The sequence below is a fragment of the Saccostrea echinata genome, unplaced genomic scaffold (assembly GCF_033153115.1).
Source record: "Saccostrea echinata isolate AGI-Se365-2 ecotype Australia unplaced genomic scaffold, CSIRO_AGI_Sech_v1 ptg000033l, whole genome shotgun sequence".
NCBI lineage: Eukaryota > Metazoa > Mollusca > Bivalvia > Ostreida > Ostreidae > Saccostrea > Saccostrea echinata.
In genome coordinates this window covers 31,106,174-31,128,054 of record NW_026889782.1, presented here as the reverse complement: position 1 = coordinate 31,128,054, position 21,881 = coordinate 31,106,174, and the positions used below count along the sequence as shown (strand labels likewise).

General features: G+C 33.4%; 1 protein-coding gene across 1 annotated transcript in view; it reads right to left on the bottom strand.

The window, feature by feature from the left end:
- Positions 1-6,990: 6,990 nt before the first annotated feature.
- LOC133199113 (uncharacterized) overlaps positions 6,991-21,881 on the bottom strand; it is a 37,174-nt gene continuing 22,283 nt past the window's right edge. The window contains exons 5-8 of the mRNA XM_061334989.1: positions 20,471-20,986; positions 15,288-15,385; positions 9,552-10,721; positions 6,991-8,768 (exon numbers count right to left, since the gene is read on the bottom strand). Coding sequence (XP_061190973.1) covers positions 8,073-8,768; positions 9,552-10,721; positions 15,288-15,385; positions 20,471-20,986 — 2,480 coding nt within the window. The 3' untranslated portion in view covers positions 6,991-8,072. The remainder of the gene's footprint in view (positions 8,769-9,551; positions 10,722-15,287; positions 15,386-20,470; positions 20,987-21,881) is intronic.

Here is a 21,881-nt window from a genome sequence, read left to right as displayed (position 1 = left end):
CCTCATAATATGTTGATTTTCGTAGCAACTTTTCCAATGTAGGATTGAAGGATGGATGAAAGGGAACATTAGTTTGCATCAACCTACACTATTTATGAGTATTTGTCTGTAACACTTCTGTCAAATATATAACTTCACACTTTTACTCTTATATTCTTATCTTTGATGGCTATGTTTATTTTAATTATCGAAAAAAGATAAAAGAAACAAGAGGCCCAAGGGCCTTAACGGTCACCTGAGTATGATACAACAATTTCAAGGATGCATAGAGTATTAAATGAACTGAAAGGTGAAGCTTTGTTGCCCAAAAGCAAGAAAAATATGGTGATCATGATCAACAAAATAATTGGTCTTAATATTCATTAACAGTTCATAAATTAGGTTCTAATCTGTTCCCCATTTTATCACTATCACTATACAGTATATTAACAAATTATCAATGCTTCTGTACTATTTTAATCCTTTGTTGAAATCTCTTACATTGGCATCTCTTGGTCTTTGATGAATATTTAATAAGACAAGTAATTTTTGTCTCATTTTTATTTATCTACTACTTACAAGTCTATCTGATCATTAAAACTATGAAAGTACTTTTTGTATTATACAATAAAAGTTTTTGCATAATTCTCTTGTTCTATTTACCTTTCAAGTACATTATTTACAGTGATAAATTATCAAAAGTAAATGGCAAAGGGGAATAACTCCTCTCAGTAGAATACAAACTAATAGAGCCCTGGCCAGGACCAGAACACTTGACCAAATGGTCCAGATGTTCAAAAATCTGGTAAAAATTCCCTTCCTTATAAAAACTTTTACTCTGTTTGCCTCAGATATGCCCAGGTGCGGAGAAGATTTTTAAATAAATAATGCATTTTTACTACAGATTCACTATATTATCAATAGAGCCCCAACCCCCCACCCCCAAAACACCAGAGCTTCTGACCCTGGGACCATATGTTTGCTCATCATCACTTTGTTTATCTGCTTAACACTAAGGAGCAAACAGGATTATTTAATAGAATTAATGCATTTTCACTAAATTATCAAGAGCCCCACCCTCACACCAGCACATCTGACCCAGGGGTCATGAAATTCACTACTCTGGAAGAAGCACACTTGCTCATCATAACTATACACTTAGCTTCTTTGCTTTTTTAACCAGAAGAAGAAAAGAATATTTTCAAAGAAATTTTGCTTTTTCACTTTATAATCAATAGAAGCCCCCCCCCCTTCCCCCTCACCAGAACCCTTAAACCCGGGGTCATAAAATTCACAATTTTGGAAGAGGCATCCTTGTGTATCATAACAATGTACTTTAGTCTGTTTAAGCAATACCCAGGGGCAGAGAAGAAGATTTTCAAAGAAATAATTCACCTTCACTATAGGATCTATATAGCCCCGCCCTAGCACCAAAACTCCTGTCCCCGGGGCCATGAATTTCACAATTTTGGAAGAGGCATCCTTGCTTATCATAACAATGTACTTAGTTTGTTTAAATAATACCCAGGTGCTGAGAAAAAGATTTTTAAAGAATTAAAACATTTTCACTTCATAATCAATAGAGCCCCGCCCTAACACCAGAACCCCTGATCCAGGGGCCACGAATTTCACAATTTTGAAAGAGGCATCCTTGATTATCATAACTATGTATTTAATGTGTTTCAATAATACCCAGGAGTAGAGAAGAAGATTTTCAAAGAATTAATGCATTTTCACTATATAATCAATAGAGCCCCACCCTAACGCCAGAACCCCTGACCCAGGGGCCATGAAATTCACAATTTTGAAAGAGGCACTCTTGCTCATCATAACTATGTACTTAGTTACTGAACTTAATACCCAGGAGCAGAGAAGAAGATTTTCAAAGGATTAATGCATTTTCACTATATAATCAATAGAGTCCCGCCCTAACACCAGAACCCCTGACCCAGGGGCCATGAAATTCACAATTTTGGAAGAGGCACTCTTGCTCATCCTAACTATGTACTTAGTTAGTTTATTTAATATCCAGGAGCAGAGAAGAAGATTTTCAATGAATTAATGCATTTTCACTATATAATCAATAGAGCCCCACCCTAACAGCAGAACCCCTGATTCAGGGGCCATGAAATTCACAATTTCTGAAGAGGCACTCTTGCTCATCATAACTATGTTTTTAGTTAATTTCTTTAATACCCATAAGCAGAGAAGAAGATATTCAAAGAAATAATGCATTTTCACTATATAATCAATACCCCCCCCCCCTTCACCAAAACCCCTGACCCAGGGGCAATGAAATTCAAAATTTCTGAAGAGGCACTCTTGCTCATCATAACTATGTACTTAGTTAGTTTATTTCATACCCATAAGCAGAGAAGAAGATTTTCAAAGAAATAATGCATTTTCACTATATAATCAATAGAGCCCCCCCCCCCCCTTTCACCAGAACCCCTGACCCAGGGGCCATGAAATTCACAATTTTGGAAGGGGCATTCTTGCTTATCATAACTGTGTACTTAGTTAGTTTATTTTATACCCAGGAGCAGAGAAGAAGATTTTTGAAGAAATAATGCACTTTTACTATATGATCTATATAGCCCCACCCTAGCCCCAGAACCCCTTACCCTGGGGCCATGAATTTCACAATTTTGGTAGAGGGCTCAATGCTTATTACAATCATGCTAACAGTTTGACTGCTTGATGTCCAGGAGTAAAGAAGAAGATTTTTAAAGATTGCCTTAATTTTAGTGGTTTTTGCCCCACCCCTCAGGCCCCAGGGGGGCAGGGACCATGAAATTCACAAATTTTGTCCCCCTTCACCCATAGATGTTATATGCCAAATTTGGTTGAAATTGGTTGAGCGGTTTCAGAGAAGAAGCTGAAAATGTTCAAATGTTAACGCACAACGCACGACGCACGCCGACGGACGAAAACGGATAGCAATAGGTCACCTGAGTGACTCAGGTGACCTAAAAAGAAAAGATTTTACGAAAGAAGATATTATAGTAGAATCATTAAAACGTAGTAAATCCGCTCGTAATAAAAAAAAAATGGAACCATGCATTATATAATGTAATATTTCTTCCCTTAGGGCAGTTATGTTAGTTTAAGAGTTGTTGTAAAATGTGCTTTAAAAATAAAAATTAATTTCATTACAACATGTATTGGTAACGATCCTCTAATAAAACTAATGTCCAAATAACTGTATTTCTCATCTCTCTTTCTTCGCTTCTCCGATTTAAATACCATCTCTATCTACGATATGTCGTAAAAGTTTCCCGTGAGTAAACAAAAACGATTTTTGCGGAAAAATAACAGAATAACATAATTAATATTCATTACAAGATCAAATAAATTAATTCTTTTACCTATATCATATTAACGATGCATTTATTGCGCATCACGTGATTACAACTACTGCCCCGATTTAAGGCAGTTGGAGTTGCGCGGTGAACTTAAAATTAACAGGATCGAACTCTTTTAAAGTAATTTCACAGAAATTTCTATTTTTAGTAACCATTTCAACAACCGATGCACTAAGTTATGTATCTTAGTGTAATCTACTTACGTGCCAACATGATATACTGAAATCAAAGCAAAATTGTAGGAGTAGAAGCGTTTTAAAGAAATTTCACAGACATTTCTGTTTTTAGTAACCATGGCAACACCGTTCATCAAAATCAAAAACCGATGCACTATGTAATGTATCTTAATGTAGTCCACTTGTGCCAAGTTATATTGAAATCAAATGAAAACTGTAGGAGGAGTAGCGTTTTAAATGGATTTCACAGAAATTTCTATTTTAAGTAACCATGGCAACACCGTTCATCAAAATCAAAACCGGTGCATTAAATTATGTATCGTAGTGTAGTCTACTTGTGTGCCAAGTAATATTGAAATCAGACTAAAACTGTAGGAGGAGTACCGTTTTGAAAAATTACAGTTAGACGGACAGACGACGGACACCTTACTATCGCATAAGCTCTTCTGGTCTCTGTCGAGTGGAGCTAAAAAATCAGGCTGAAAGTTACAAAAATTTGACACTTTTTTTTTTTTCGTTTTCTCATCATACAAATTTGACATTTTTTAAAAAGTAAATTCATAGGACCTTTAAGGAAGGTGCCTTTTTTTTGTTTACAAGTGATTTATTTATCAACGAATTTGAGGGTCATGCGACATTACTTGTCCTATCTTGTTCTTTACAAGATTTACTACGCGAGTGAAATCTAAATATAGTTTACGGACATGTAATATCCAAGGTAATATTAGAGGGCTAAGTTTGACCTCTAAGTAGGCCTTTCGAAGTTTGTTTGCAAAATTTATTAATCTTTAAAACATAAGTATGACATCATCCTTTGTTCTTTTAATACTTTCTATTCCTTGAAAGGCCTAAGAGAGTCCAATAAGTTACCTGTAACCGTCCAATAATTTATTAAATACTGTCCATTATTAAAAATAATGGACAGTATTTATGGGGTCGAAGGACACATGGTCACATGACTTTGTTAAACTACGTCATAGTCTCCATTTATATAAGTGCAAAACGTGTAAAGCCTCAGTTCTTGTATAAATTTTTGACATTTGTTTTCTTCAATTACCATCTTATATTAAAAAAATAAAAAGTTTAACATTCTTGTAAATATTAACAAGTTATGAAAAAAGATTGATCCACCCCTCTGTTTCTTTAAACTGCATGTCCAACAAGTCGGTGACGTCATACACGATCTGCTAGTACAGCAAGATCATACTCGGTGAATACAAGGGCGGTATTATTATGTAAAAACAGGTCATAATCAGTATATGATGAAGTATTTTGAGAAACGGGGAACACAAAAAATTATTTTTGCATGGCTGATGACGGAAATCTTATGTAGGTATATCTTATTTTGCTTATTTAGCTTAAGTGTGACGTCATAGTTGGTTTTTTCCCATACTCGAGAAATGTAAACATGAAAAGTTTTTGACCTGCTTATGTCGTCTTTAACGATGTCCTGTGAAATATTGAGGTCAGCTTCACCATTCGAAATTTTTACAGTTAATTAATAATTTGAAGGACTTGCATTTCAACGTAAATTTAAAAATATTGAATGATAGGATTTTTTGTAAATTACGTTTTTTGTTGTTTAAGTTGTCTTAAAAAGTTCGTAATTTTCCCTATCCAGATGCAGTGTGATAGATGAAACTTGCCTTTTCGAATTTTACACCCAATTCATACTCTGAAATATTTTAAAAGATACATGTTCACTTACATATTTTTTATATATGCTTTAAAAATCCAATTATGGACAGAGTAATGAGCCCGGAAACATGGAGAATTAAAACTCCACTTAGATACTGTAGGACATAATATTTGTCAATCAATATCTCTAAAATAAGGTAAGACACCTAATGATATAACTGCTTTAAGATATGTGGGACATACTTATAAGAAATATACAAAATATAATAAAAAATTGAATGACAAGTATTTTTTCAGCTAAAGGTCCTTCTTCCCCTTAATAACTTATTGGACGGCAACATGTAAGTTAATGGATTAAGAAAGCACAACAAAGACACAAATTAGTAATAAAGTAATGAATCCAAAATGTTTCACAATGTAATGAAATATATATTCCTAGTCAGAGAAACAAAAATTGTAAATGATGAAATGTATATTCCAAAATCACAATGAAAGTCAAAACTTAAATTTGAAGGAAATATCTCCAAATTCTATGTAACTTGCACCACCAACACGTTCGGGGATATCACTTCTCCTTTTTTTTCCTGGCAAAAATCAGTTGCTACTTCTTTCTCACTAGAACTCCTAATAATTTTCCTCACTTTCTGCAGGATAACATCGTTTCTTCTGTTATAGGAATGCAAGGGTGTTTGGTCAATAGCCTTTGCCCCATTCGTTTCTGATCCAGCGATGGAAAAAATAAGAATTTTGTTGATTTCTTTATCACCCAACATCGTGATGTCCTTAAGCATGAAAACATCAACGTTGGGTACTGTGCAACATTCTCCCTGACAGGTAAAGAACACAGTCACTGCCCATTTATAATTCTCCGCTTTCTGCAAAAAGCCTTTTCTAAACCATCTAAATATTGTTGATTTAATTAAGGAAGTCTTTCTACGTTCCCTTTGTTTTTCTCCATCCTTGAATAGCGTTCGCCAAGTTGAGAAATATTTTTTTTAAAAATTGTGCACTTGGAGTTCAAATGTATTTATCTTGACAATCCTAAGCTCAAAATCCAAAAATCACTAGAAAAATGACACCTATTAGTAATTTGTTCATCATATCTGAATTTGATTTGCGTCAGAAATATGCGTTCTCCCTCGGAAGAAGACATGCTTTTAATTTGAAAATCACAAGAAATTGATTTTGATATCTCATAGCATTGTGGTTAAGTATTCATAATTCGTTTATTTAAAATAAGCACTTACCTGTAACTGTCCACTAAGTTAACAATTACAATGAATGTAAGTTTCTTTTGATTGTCAGCAACCTTTACCTGAGAGAGTCCAATAAGTAGACAATGCTTACTTAATACAATGGATGAGAAACAATTCTAAGAGAGTACATTATGAACACAACAGAGTAAATGTTTTAAGTAGGTTATAGGCCTCAAACTGCCCATTCTGTGGGAAGAAAGAACTATTGTCGGGCCTAACGGCCCTCCAACAGTTCTTTCTTCTGACAGAATGGACAGTTTTATATAACCTTAACCTTTACATAAGGAGAGGTAAAGAATATGAACATACTTCTACAACAAATGGATGTAAGTGGAAGATACAAATGATAAAAACAAAGGGAAACATAGGTAATCAAAGATTACAAAGACCACCTCGACCAATGTTATCTGTAAGTAACACAAATCTCACATCATATTTTTTTTTCTAGTTAGTATACATTCCAAGATCAATATCATGTAAGTTTGGTTTAAGTAGGACTTAAAGTTATTTAGAAATAGACCTGCTCAAAACACATTTAAACTGTTTACTATTCAAAGAACTTTTGGTCAGTTCAAACATCCAAAGCAAGTCTGGAAGATGCACCATCTATGCAAGTTTAATCATAACAGGCCATAATATTATATACCTACACCAAACAATTATACCCTGGTTACTCATCTCAAAAATGAAGGTCAGATTCAGAATCCAAAGCAAGTCTGGAAGTGTCTATCCCTAGATATATCATCCATGCTAATTTTGGTTTAAATATGGCTAAAATTCATTCATGTGGAAAATCTAGGTTGGATCCAGCATCCGAAGCAAGTGTAGTAGTGTCCAACCCTAGATGCATCATCCATGTAAGTTTGGTCCAGGTAGGGCTTATAGTTATTGGGAATGGACCTCCTCCTAAAACTTAAACCGGGACGCCGACGCTAACGCAGACGTAATAGCATAGGCTCATCTCGACTTCGTCTTTGTAGAGTGAAGCATTTCAATGTTTGACATTTCAACACCATTCACTTCCTACTACATGAAAATGACCTTCATGTAAATCATATACGGTACCAATTTTGATGCACCAGATGCGCATTTCGACAAATCATGTCTCTTCAGTGATGCTCAAGCCGAAACGAAGGAAATCCAAAATGTTTAAATAAAAAAGACTTGGAGGAGCTGAAAAAGGTGCCTAAATTAAGTGCAAGTTTATGTCTAAGAAAACAATATTCGTAATAAACATTTGCTTCTTAATTATGATTTTAATATGAAACCACCAAATCATCTGGAGCTTGGATCAAGTTCAAAACAAAAACATGTAAATTATAATTATCAAATCCTACAAACACTTGCAAAATTATCGAAATTTTACCGAGTTCAAAAATTCTTTAAATTTATACACAGGTGAATATAACATTTTATGAGAAATACCCATAATTTGAAGCATGCTTGCTTTCAGGCCTCAATACTGATTCCAGAAAACATTATTTTTTTTTATAGTTTTAGTTCATTGGAGGCTTCTAAATTAAAATTTCAGATATATTTAACTTATTCTTCAAACATATTGTCACATAAAATCATTTTTAATCTGATTGGTCTATCAATTTAAATTACACACATGTTATTATTCAAGTATTCAAGAAAACATTCTATGATTTCTACTTTTAATTGGAAGCATGCTGGCTTTCAAGCCTCCCTACTGCTGCTTTAATGTCTTTCATATCAGACCACATTTCTTGCACATCCGACATGATTGCCTTCACCATTTCATGCTGACTTTCTATTTTAACCTTTTCTATAATAGCATCTTCATCTTCCTCTTTTAAGGTCAGTTTTTGAATGTAATTAAGGTTATCCAAGTATTTCTTTCCAGTGAAGGTTTCAAGTCTTTTGCAGATATCTGACATCATTGACCAGGTGTCATCGAATTCTGTCTGAGGGGTGGAGGCTGAACTCACATGCGCAGTCAAATTGTTTCGGATTAACCTAATTCTCTCGATGTCATCACCCACCGTAGTTTCTCCTGCAGCAGGCATACTGTTTCCTCCCCAGGTTCCTTTTGTCGGTTTAGGGATAGTTGAACAAATGTTTCTTATCAAGGTGTATGTTAATGAAATATCAAAACTCTTATAACCAGAACTTTTAGCTTTTTGCACGAGATCCTTTTGATCTTTGTTTATTTTGATTTGTGATGATTTCACTTTGTTTTCAATGTGGGAAGGTGGTACCTCAAACTCTAGCATATCTCTACATGCCTGAATTAACACATCATTTGTTGCCATTCCAAGTTTGGCAAATCTAGATCGGCCTCCTAGGTCTTGTCCAGAGGTAACTGTAGCGCTGGCAGCACTCGTCTTTATCTGCAAAAAAAATTCTTTCAGTTAATCTGATAAGGCCATCTTAAACAAGACACAAACAATTCAATATAAAGTAGAATAAGAAAAATCGTTTAGCTATTTTTTTTATTAACACGTTTAAGCGAATTGATGTTCAAGCAGCTTTGGCAACGGGATGCCGCATGATTCCAAGGGATCTCAAGGTCATCAATGAACATAATAAAGAACGTAAATGAACGATGCGTATCCGTTTTCACATGGTATGCTACTTGACAACTTTGTTTGAAAATGTAAGGCCTGAAAAAGTCGGAAAATTTAGTTTTCAGACGGACATCGTGATTCTTCGATATCCCTTTTCAAAAAGAAGTTGTTCTGGTCATAACAGCATGGCAAGAAATAAAATATTTTTATCAAAATACTTAGTTATCACAAATTTTATGCATTAAATGATTAAACCTCTAATAAATCAAATATTGCTTTACAAATCTTCTTATATTGATATTTTTTGTTCAATGCACAGCAAATATAAGCAATTCAAAATATATTAAGCATTCATAGGAAAGAGGGCATGGACTGTTTCTGCAAGGCACTATCACTTTCAGATGGCTTTATTATAAATAAATACCTGACAGAGAGGTTTATAGCTTCAGACATATTTTATTACTAGTATCTATTAGCTGGATGCTTCTGTTGTCCTCTATATTACATCAAATAGCCTAATAACATTATTTGAGTCTTTTTAAAAGAAATACAGTTTTTAAACCAAATTTAATTTATATGAAGCAATTTGCATTTTATAAGAGTTACCTGTATCCAATATTTTGTGATGTTGTTTGTGTTGACAGGATGCTTCTTGTTTGCCGGGCAGGATGGACACAGAAAAGTGTCTCTGATAAACTTACATTCACTGATGACAGTGCTTTCTTTGCTATCACAAAATCCAGTAGGTTTACACTTGAACGCAACATGGAATTTGGAGTTCTCCTCGAATGTGTTGGAAAGTTTGTGTAACATACCCTCTATGTTTTCTCTAATCTGGTGACAAATTGAAACATCAACTTCTCCCTCCACAACAAACACTTGCAACTGAATTTCTGTCTGTGTCATTCCAAGCAGAATATTATGGTGCATGTCCTGATACATGAATACAGCCGCTGTTTGATAAATACATTTCTGGTCTCCATCAGAAAAAATCTCCCAAGGAATCTGAATGCAAGTTGCTATAAGACGATGGAAAAGGCCGGCAGGAAGAAGATCAAAGCTGTAACAAATGATGGATGAGGCAGTGTACGATGAAAAGTATTCCATACGAAATGGTATTTTGTTCATACAGGGAACGTACCATTTTTTGTCACTCAATTTAGCTAAGAGTCCTAACTTCTCCATGTACAGCATGATATCATCTTTGTGATCAATGTAACCATTGTTGTTCATCCTCCATATAGCAGACAGCAAAGTGTCTTGTAACTCTCCGGCTTCGTTGAACTTGTCCCACTCTGAGGCAAGGTGAAACAAATCCTCCTTTGCATGGTTTTCATCTGTTATAACATTTTTAAATGCATCTGCAAACCATTGAACATCAAGAATAATTACAACATTGAGGAATTCTTGATCAAAGTGTAAAATTTCTCTACTGTCATGGAAGAACTGCAGCATAACATTTATATCTTCTACAGTCTGGAGCTTTATTCCCTCTGGCAATGCATCATTGAATCTCTGAAGTTCAGCTTTGTTCAAAATCTTGACATTTTTCTTTTCCTGAAAGAATTTTTCAAACATAGCCCAAGATTGTGGAAGCTCTTCACCCCAGTGATCAAGTTTGCGAACAACATCAAGAATTGACAGTTTGATTTTTTTGATACTTTCATTGTCATGGAATCCAATTGCAAATTGCCTCTTCACATCAAGATGTTTGTGTAACGTTTTCTCCCTCATTTCTAAAATTTTCCATATTTGTCGAAAGAACAGCATTTTCTCCTGTTGAAATAAATCCCCTTTTATATTATATGCAATTGACAAGATTAAGAATTGAAAAGCTTAAGAGGCAGTCAACCGAAAAACCAGGCAGTATTGTATTAATAGGCGGCACATCGAATGTGAGGAATATTTGATATTTTATTCAAAACAATATAATGTAACCCAAAAGGAATAATGTAATTGAAGATTTGTTTGATAATTGCTTATTTAGTAAAATATCCTTCTGTTTTGTGTTTTTGAATGCTCCTATATAAACCATTGAATGTGGGTCAGAAACAAAGAACTTTAATTTCTGATACATTTTTAACAGGACTATAATTCACACTTAACTAAATCTAGAAATATTTCAACTTTTTGTTTAAAAAAATAAAATCGGTGGGAAAAACACTTTTGATAGTAGTTTTCTGGTAAAATATAAGGACGTTTTTATGAAATTTTGCGATGCAAGAGTTATCTCCCGTGGCATCGGTAAATCTGCTCAACACCTTTTTATCGGAATCCTGGTGAAATATTTAGAATCGATTCACTAAAGAAAATAATTAAACAAAAAACTAAATAATTTATTTTCAAAATATAATTCATTTTCGCCTCCAGACGTAATATTTAGATTAAAATTGGCTCTATTATTCAGGTTGAATCCACGTTTCCATTGATGTATCAGTGACGTCATATACCTGACTAATATTGCGTCACAATGAAAAAGTTACAAGTTTCCAGAGAAGTTTGTAAATTCTTTGCGTAAAAGTGTAAAGAAAAAGATTTTTTAAAAAATGATTTCTCTTTTCTGTTTAATTACTCTTCAGAGTGCATTATTCTAAATGTTAAATAATATTTTAATATCAAAATGTATTTTATACACGGGCGGCGTCTCAGCTAGATGACGTTTTGATAAGTAATTTTATACATGTCTGAGAACTAATTTTTTTTAACTGATTTACTAGGATATGCGTAAAAATAATTAATGAAGTATTTATCAGGAACATTTCTTATAAAATTGGGAATCAATGATGAATGTTTTAGATTTACGCAACACTTAATTCAACGAAGTTGAGATGTTTACTTCATGATATTTGTAAAAACTTAAATATATTTATCTATGCAGTCAAATCAAAATAAACAATCCGAAGTACGATTAAAAATGAAAAAAAAAAAAACCTGAAAAATAAGTTATAAAAATATATTTATTGAGTTAAACTACTGCTGAACTTCCCACTATAATTTGGCACTAAAACGGAAGATGGTTTAGTGAAACATTTCGTTTTTTTGTTGTTTTTTTTATTTTACTTATTTATTTTTTTAATTTGGCGATTGAAACAATCACACACTCACATTTAATATGGAGTTTAAACATGTGACTATGTTGGCCAATTCTAAAATGTTTTCACGTTTATGAAACCAATTTTTAAAAATAATGTTGGCCTAAACCCCCCCCCCCCCCGCGCTTTTTGCTTGCGATTTATCGGCTCTTGAATAATGATACTATATATGAAAGAACTTATTTTCTTATTTATATAAAATCAAATTTTGTAAAAGAGGAAAAGGCTTTACAGATGACAGGTAAGAAAAAACTTGGATAAAGTCGAGACTGTACACATAAAAATATTTCCTGTATTTAGGCAAGTTTAATTTCGCCACTGATAGAATTTACTCTTTAATTCCTGAGGAAATAAAAAAGAAATTTTACTTAGAAATAAGATAAATAATAAAGCTAGAAAGCTGTCTGCTCTCATTTGTTGCATAATGCATGTATAAATACTTTTTTTTAAATACCGAGTATCCATTAAGAATTCAATCAGATGTTTTACATGTAATCTTCATGTACGTAAAAGACATTAGTAATTTAAATAATATATAAATTTGAATCTATGGTTACACACATTTAAAAACAGTTAAGTGACTGAAAAGAAATAAAAGACAAGCATATTTATCTGATCAATTAAAATGAAGAGCCAAATTTAGGAAATGTTTCTAAATTTACAGTAAAAACCGATCCCGATCCGATCGAAAATAATGCAAAATTAACAAATTTATCAAACTAAAGGCACCTGCCACCTATATAACATGTTAAAAAAATAAATCAAGTAAGTTTTTACTCATATAACAACAAAAGAGCCAATTACAATTATAGCATTTTTTTCTTTATATAATTCCGGTCGGGATCGGTTTCATTTGGGAAAATTATAAAAAAAAAAAAAAAAAAAATAGGTAAATTTGACTCCTTTTATTTCTTTCAATATACCTGTTCCCACTGATTTTATTGAGTGATTCAAAAGTTTGTACTTTGTATTCATAATAACATAAGAAAAAAAATCTGTCCTTGTAATGTATTGGGTTTTATAACGTAATGAAAATTGGATACTGAATTCAAAAAGTTACTTGCTTAACTCAAATTTGGACCATATAATTTTTTCTAAAGAAGTATAAATTGGAGTCTTATTCATTAATAAAATAAAAGATAAGAGTCTATGCTATAAATAATATTCATCGACACATCCAGCTTTTGAGTATCTGTTACATATACATGTAAAACAAAATAAAAACGTAGTAATTTTTTTACTCTTATATTGACCTTTTTGCACTTAAAATTAAGCATTTACCAAAAATAGGACTAGAGGAGCACTAAAATTTTTTTTAATGTTGCCATGTGTAAACACTTGCTTTAATAAGTCTACATGCAAAAAATAATTAAAATCCATGACATGCGATGTGCCACCCATTGCCTGGTTTTTCCGTGGACTGCCTCTTAAATATTAAAGTGATATGACTTGGAACAAAACTGAATACACACTACCTGAAGATGCTTCTAAATTAATATGACTAATAATGGCTTTGTTGTTTTAAGAAGAGAATTTTTATTGATACAATACATATATATTCTTTTGTATAACATGATCTCCTGTTATGGCCCCTCTATTCTCCTGAGGGTCATGATTTTAAACAAACTTGAATCAACATTAACTGAGGATGATTCTTTATTACTATGAACTACTTTGCTGTTCTTGGGAAGAAGAATTTTAAAGATTTTCCTATGTATTCCTATGTAAATTTTGATCACCTTTGTGGCCCCATCCTACCCCCGGGGGGTCATGATTTGAACCAGCTTGATTCTAAACTTCTGTGTGAATACTTGCTCTTAGGTACATGCAATTCTGTAGTTTAATTGGGAGAACACATGAAATATTTTCTACAAATGTCAATGTGAAATGCTATTCACCCCCTTTTGTGACCCATTCTAAGAAATATGGTCTCATCTTGAAGGATTTTACTAACTGCACTACAGTACAGTCATGTTAATATTTTAATCATTTTTTGTGATCTAAAAGTTTTCCCCCAAATATTCTAGTTGAAGCTTAAAAAAATATTTTTTTCTAAGGAGGCTGTGTGGCAAACTTAAGTTTAGTGGAAAATGGCCTAGTGATTTTGAGAAGTAGCTGCATATGCTAAACTTTTAATGAAAGACAGACCAACAGAGGTGTACAAAATATGTTAAAAAAAGCTCACTTGAGCTTTCAGCTTAGATAAGCTAAAAACTTTAAAACGATGTTTTTATTCTTCGCAGGTGAGTTAAGGCTAGGTACAGGCATTTCTATGCAAAAAAACTAATTAAAAAAACTAATTTCTATATCTATTATACAGAGAAAGTTAAAACTTATTGTCTAATACACACTTGGTACCCAGGACATGAGATAGCCAGAACACATTGTGACGTCATATTATGACGTCATTGTTCTTTACTACACAAACTTATAAAGGACATCATCAAAAAAGCTTTGGCGTAAGAGCATGCTCTATTTTATTTAACTGAAATAAGATATATTTAGAAGCAAAGTATTCCAAAGATTGCTGGTATTGCTGCACAAATATCAACAGCTCAGTTGTATAATTTCTATTTGTAAAGTTTTAAGTTGAATCAGGATAAAAATGTACAGTACGGTATAAGTTTCCTCAAATTCCGATCAAATGAGAAATTGCCTAGGATTTGTGCAGCAGTTTTATTAATCTACAGAATATTCTTCTTAGCATTATACAATTTTTATGTAAAATTAAATAGGGTAATCCCCTGCGCCGAAGCCGTTTTGTTGATGTGTTTTATTACCTCCAGTAGGTAAGAACAATGATGTCGTAATATGACGTCCTAATGTGTACTGGCTATAACGTACGGTGGGTACTAAACATGCATAAGAAAATAAATCAAAACTTTCTATGACTAATAAATATACCTCTTATGCGTTTTTATTAGCTCATTTGCATAGAAACGTCTATTTCTAGCCTTAACTCACATGCGTTCTATATGAATTTAAGGCTTTAAAAAACTTGATACATCATTCTTATGGTTTAATCTAAAACCGCCCTTACTACAGATCCATTCAATTATCATTAAATTTAAAAAAAAAAAAGGTTTCTCATTCTTTACCTTTGATTAGAGGTATAACAAAATATTCAAAACTCTTGCACACTTTTTGTCAATTTTTTGCTCTAAAATTCACTATTTAAAAAAAACACATCTATACTTTTTTGACAATATACGGTATTGACTTTTATTTAGTAGATGCAAAAAGTTTGTACCTTTTCTGTTTTGTTTTCACTGTGTGTGCCAACCAGGATGACAGGAGCCTTATCACTGCTGTATTGATGAATGGACTTCATCCAGAATTCAAGGTAATCTAAAATTAAAAAAAAAAAATACATAGAGTAAACAAATATCCCTTAGATAAAATTGGACCTTATCATTTTTTCAGGTAAAATGCAAAACTATCATGTGAAAAATAAAATATACAAGTACAATGGCCTTTCACTTTTTTCAATATTTTATCATTACCCAAACATAAATGTAGAGGCTGAAATTTTGCTATCAGTCTTTTCATATATTCTGACTGGCAATAGACTGCAATATGCATATGTAAAGAGACTTGGAAGTGTAGAATCTGGCATCAATTTATCTATAGCATTATTATGTTTTGACAATTAATAAATTCTTTCTTTTACAACCTTGAGATTTTTTAAAATTCTTTAGGATGTTCAAACAGAGAAATTGGCTAGTGAGATTTTCAAACAGATATCAGAGAGATCGTATTAGCCAAATGTATATCAATTGTATAATTGTAGTTGTGTCAATGCTTATTTTCCAATAATATTTTCAAGTGATATCCTTTTAAAAATAGATTAAACTGTATATTTTTAATGAATCTGAGGGGAGATTGAAACAGCATTCAATACTGCACATACAACAATCGTAAAAACAATTGTAATTCTTGAGTTGGTTTAAAATAGTACCTCAAAATCACACTGAATATATCTGTAATGACTGTTGGTCATGATCAAAATCAATTTTTGAGACAAATATTATTAAGATTTCTGTGCTCATCTTGAGAAAAGGTATGGATCATTTTAGAATTTATATATACAACGTATCTTTCCTACTCGAGACTGTTACCTTGGCTACATAACCAAGGTCATAAAACGGCTTTAAGAATTCCTAGAATAAACATGAATTTCTGTTTTTTTTCCATTGCAACCAGAAGTATCTAACGAAACTGTAGCTCTACTGGTTTGAACTTATAACAAAAGAAGATAAAATTTGTACTTGGACTAAAAACTTTGCAACAGCAATAAGTAGAATAATGTTCCTTGGTTAAGTCTCTTTTTGTGGAAAGATTTATTGCAAACAGAACAAGAGGCCCATGGGCCACAACGTTCACCTGAGTAACTTTGGCCCTGCTGTTCTTCATCTGATTTTCAGCTTGTAATACGTATTGTGGCCCCGACCTATCCCTGGGGGTCATGATTTGAACAATTTAAATTCTACACTCATCCAGGATACTTCCTTGTAAGTTTCATCTTTTCTCATGCAGTGATTCTTGAGAAGGAAGATTTTTCCTATATATTTCAATGTAAAACTTTGATTCCCCATTGTGGCCCCATCCTACCCCCAGGTGGTCATGATTTGAACAAATTAGAATCTACACTACCCTCAGAATGTTTCCATGTACTAAGTTTCAGCTTTTCTGGCCCAGTGGTTCTTGAGAACAAGATTTTTAAAGATTTTTCATATATTTCAATGTAAAACTTCCCCATTCTGGTCCCACATTACCCATTGTTTTGTTTATTTTTATGTTGTTTATATTCCCTCTCGAGAATTTTTCACTCATATGGAGACGCCACCACTTGCCGGTGGAGAGCTGCAAATTTTGTCCTATACTCAGCACTTACGGCCATTGAGCAGTGAGGGATCTTTTTCGTGCCAGCACCTACTGCGACACGGGACCTCGGTTTATACTGTCTCATCTGAAGGACCAGTCTCCATGTCCCACAGTGGGATTCGAACCCGCAACGTAAGGATCAACTCCTTACTCTGCGATTCTAGAGCAGATGCTCTAACCACTGCGCCACGTGGGTGACTGATTCCCCATTGTGGCCCCATCCTACCCCCGGGGGTCATGATTTGAACAATTTAGAATCTACACTACCCCAGCATGCTTCCCTGTAAGATTCAGCTTTTCTGGCCCAGTGGTTCTTGAGAAGAAGATTTTTTAATGACCCCACCCTATTTTTGTCTTTTCTCAATTAACTCCCCTTGTAAGGGTGCTTGGCCCTTCATTTTAACAATTTAAACTCCTCTTCACCCAAGGATGCTTTGTACCAACTTTGGTCAAAATTGGCCAAGTGGTTCTTGAGAAGAAGGTTAAAATGTGAAAAGTCTACGGACGGTCTGACAGACAGACAGATGGACAGACGACGGACAACAGGTAATCATAAAAGCCCACTTAAGCTTTCAGCTCAGGTGAGCTAATAAAACTGTACAAGGAATAGCCTTTTAAAGGAATTTACTGACTACGGAAATTTCGATTTTAGCAACCATGGCTACATTATTCAAAATAAAAAAAATGATAAAGACAATTTTGAACCTCAGTGTAGCCTACTTGCATGCCAAGTTATATAAAATCAGACCTAACTGTACGAAGAGTAGTGTTTTGAAAGTATTTCACAGAATTTTTTTTATTTCTAGTAACCATGGCAACACTGTTCATCGAAATCAAAAACCGATACACAAAATTATGTATCTTTATGTGTAGTCTATTTGTGTGCCAAGTTATATTGAAATCGGACTACAACTTTAGACGGAGAAGCATTACGAAAGTATTTCACAGAAATTTCTATTTTTAATCCACTGGTCCCACCGGCAAAACTGGTAAATATTTTAAAAGCTCCAGTAATTTTCTTCATGCAATCGGTCCGAGTGACCAGTAAAAAAATCGACCTTTCCGGAATTTTAACCTCTTAATGTGCAGTTTTTAAGCTTAATTGTGAGAACGTCAAAACGTTTGAATCTGGGTGCATGTATGATAGAATAAACTCAAGCACTTTTAGGACAGTTAGTTTTTTCTCAAAACGTTTCATATTCGGTAATAAAAAAAAGAAAACCTAAAATCCGAAATAGTGAGCGAAATTGAAAATGAAAGAGACATGTACATGTAGTTGTAATTTTCTCTTAGTGAAATGTATAACTGGTATGAAAACAAATTTTCAGTTTTTGATTTTTTTTAATTTTAGTATCTCAAATATACATGTATGCTGATGGACCAGTGGATATTTGTGTGGTCCAGTGAATTTCACTAAATCACTGATCCACTTGACCATTCAATTGTTTTTCTTTTCAAAAACTCTGAACACTGTTCATCGAAATCAAAAACTGATACATGTACAAGGAATTTTGTATCTTAGTGTAATCTTCTTGTGTACCAAGTTTTACTGAAATCAGACCAAAACTGTAGGAGGAGGAGCGTCTTGAAAGTATCTTTAAAAGAAATTTCTATTTTAAAGTTACCACAGTAACAGCGTCCATTAAAATCAAAAACTGATGCAAAGAATTATGTATCTTAATGTAGTCTTCTTATGTGCCAAGTTATATTGAAATCAGACGAAAACTGTAGGAAGAGTAACATTTTGAAAGTATTTCACAGAAATTTCTATTTTATAACCATGGCAACACTGTTCATCAAGATCAAAAACCGATACATAGAATTATGTATCTTAGAGTAATCCACTTGTTTACCAAGTTATATTGAAATCAGACTAAATCTGTAGGAGAAGACACATTTTGAAAGTATTACACAGAAATTTCTATTTTTAGTAACCAGGGCAACATCGTTCATGGAAATCAAAAACTGATACAAGAAATAAGATATCTAAGTGTAGTCTATGTGCCAAGTTTTACTGATATCAGACCAAAACTGTAGGAGGAGTAGCATCTTGAATGTATCTTACAGAAATTTCTATTTTAAGTAACCAGTGCAACACCATCCAACGAAATCAAAACGTAATATATAGATTTATGTTTAAGTGTAGTCTTCCTGTGTGCCAAGTTATATTGAAATCAGGCCAAAACTGAAGGAGGAGTAGCGTTTTGAAAAATTGTTTACAGACAGATGGACAGACAGACAGATAGACAGATGGACGGACGACGGACACCTTACTATCGCATAAGCTCTGACCAAAAGAGCTAAAACCAAAATTATGCTTTGAATTATAATCCCTCAGAAGGGAGAAAGAAAACTTTATTCATTCTCTTTTATGTCCCATAAACATTGTATAATAAGAGGCCCATGGGTCACAATGCTCACCTGAGTCACTTATATTAGTAAATTTTCTTTATTTTACTCCTAAAGTTAAAGAAAATATTTTGCAATTTATTTTAATGATATCATCCTATGTACTAACTCTGTTGTAAAACTCTGATACTCTATTGTAATCTCAATACTTTCTCAAGGAATCTAATCTGAAGAATAAACTTAAACATAAACTGCTAATGGATGCTTGCATTAAAACATGCTTTATTACGGGTTTGATGTTCATTAGAGAAGAATTGTGAAAAAAAAACTTTGTGAAGCTTTGATCTCGTATTTAAGACCACCCCAACCCCTGGGGATATTGAATTGAAGGAATTTGAATCTACACAGCCTAAGGATACATCCGCATTAATATGACTGAACATGTATGCCTTTTTATAGGTCTTTCCAAAGCTATATTTATGCGAAACTTTGCTTGCCTATAGTGTTTCCACCCAAGCCCTAAGATTTGAATAGACTTGAAAACATGATGATGCTTCCATATACTGATGAATAATTACATAAGGCTTTTCTGATCCTACGATTTTTCCCAATTTATTAATATAATGCTATGATTCCCTGTTGTGGCCAACCCTAGCCCAGGTGTCATGATTTGAACAATTTGAATCTACACAACCTGAGGATGACTCCATATAAATCAGACTAATTATTGCTTCTTGCGAAGATTTTTAATTTTTTTCTATTTATTCAAATATATGTAAAACTTTGACCGCCCAGTGTAGCCCCACCTTTGCCGAAAGGGTAATGGTTTTAAAAAAATGAATCTTAACTATGTAATGAAGCTTTAATATGTTTCATCTTCTCTGGCCCAGTTATGTTGGTAAAAGAGGATTTTAAAACATGCCAATATATTTTTAATCATTCTAAATTATCTCCCCCTGAAGGAGGACATGGTCCTTCATTTGAACAAACCGGAATTTAATTTATTCAAGGGTGCTTTGTGGCAAGTTCATTTGAAACTAGCCACAATGTTCTTGAGAAAAAGTCGAAAATGTGAAAAGTTTAAAAACCAATAGACACCAGACAAAACACTTTATATGACAGACGACATACAAATGCCGTACATCCTTCAATCAGGAAACCTCACTTGGACCTTCTGCTCATGCCAGTTAATAATTTTACCTCTGTGTGTCCATCCCTTGTATATTGAGCTTTCCTGTCTACAAACTTCTTCTCCAACCTTATCATCGAACTCTTTTTCCATATTGAGCACCAGAATGAAGAATGCTCGTGGACTCAGAAAAATCTGGTGTGAGGCATAATATGCACACTGTCCCGCAAAGTCAGTCATGGTAACTTTTTTATCAGGATCATCTGAAAGGTCTTTTGTAACTATCTGTAATATTCCAGAAAGTTCTGAACTACTAGGGAAATCTTGATTACCTTCAATGGCTTCCCTTCCATTAGATGTAGCAAAGATCTGTTTATATGATGAGGTACTTTGAATGTTGGTTTCATCATGGGACATCTGTCCACGATATGATGCCTCTGCAGTAGAACCTCCACTATCCAATGGCTCTACTATATCCAACATTTCCACATCAATGGCTTCTTCCACAGGATTTTCAGGATCACTAAGCTGTTGGTTTGTTTCCTCAAAACTAATCTTAAAGCGTTGCTGCTGGCTCGAAGAATTTACTACAAAAGGCAAAATAAGTTAGACAATTTTATGTGCTGTCATGCAATTCCTACGAAAGTTAGACTTCTTTTTTTTTAATTCTACATAGTCTTGAAACTTATTCAGAGACAAATTTAACATTGGACTAAAATTAAAGACCCTTAATGTAAACAGTTTTTATCACAAGGGCAAATTGAAGCATGTTGTATGGATATTTTCTCCACTAAATATTCATTAAAACAAATTTGTATACAATAAAACATGTAAAAAGTTTATAATGACATTATCCAGGGTTCGACACTACCATTTTTAGGCTTTAGTCCGGCCGGACTAGTGCTTCTTTACTTTTACTAGTCTGCATGCCATTTTATGAGTCCGTAAAAACTCACACACACATCAATGTTTTGTACATGTTGTAAAAGTTAATTTAAAAATAAACATTGCAATGTACTTTTTACACTTTTTTGAAATAAACAAAGCATTTACGTGAAAAGTTTTATTCCAAGATTTGTTGAAATCTCTCGATCAGGAACTAAGATCGTATTCCCGATCTCCTTCGTTTTTCTCTATACATGTACATTACATCCAAATGTCCGACATATTTCTTTATGTGTCATACTTAATAATGATCGCTAAAATATTTAATTTCATATCAATCAGTCCTAAAATTGAGCACTGAATTGACTCGAAATAACCTAACTTCCTGCCAAGAAGCTAGAAAGCTAAAAATACATGCGGGGTTTTCCAGTGAAAGTTGTCGAGAATCGAACATCGGTTATTTATTGATTTTTTTTCAGACATTTTAGTCCGTTCGGACTAATTTGCCACAGATTTTATTAGTCCGAATGAAAATGTATTAGTCTGAGACTAACAGACTAACGTTAATGTCGAACCCTGTTATCACAATGACCCCTT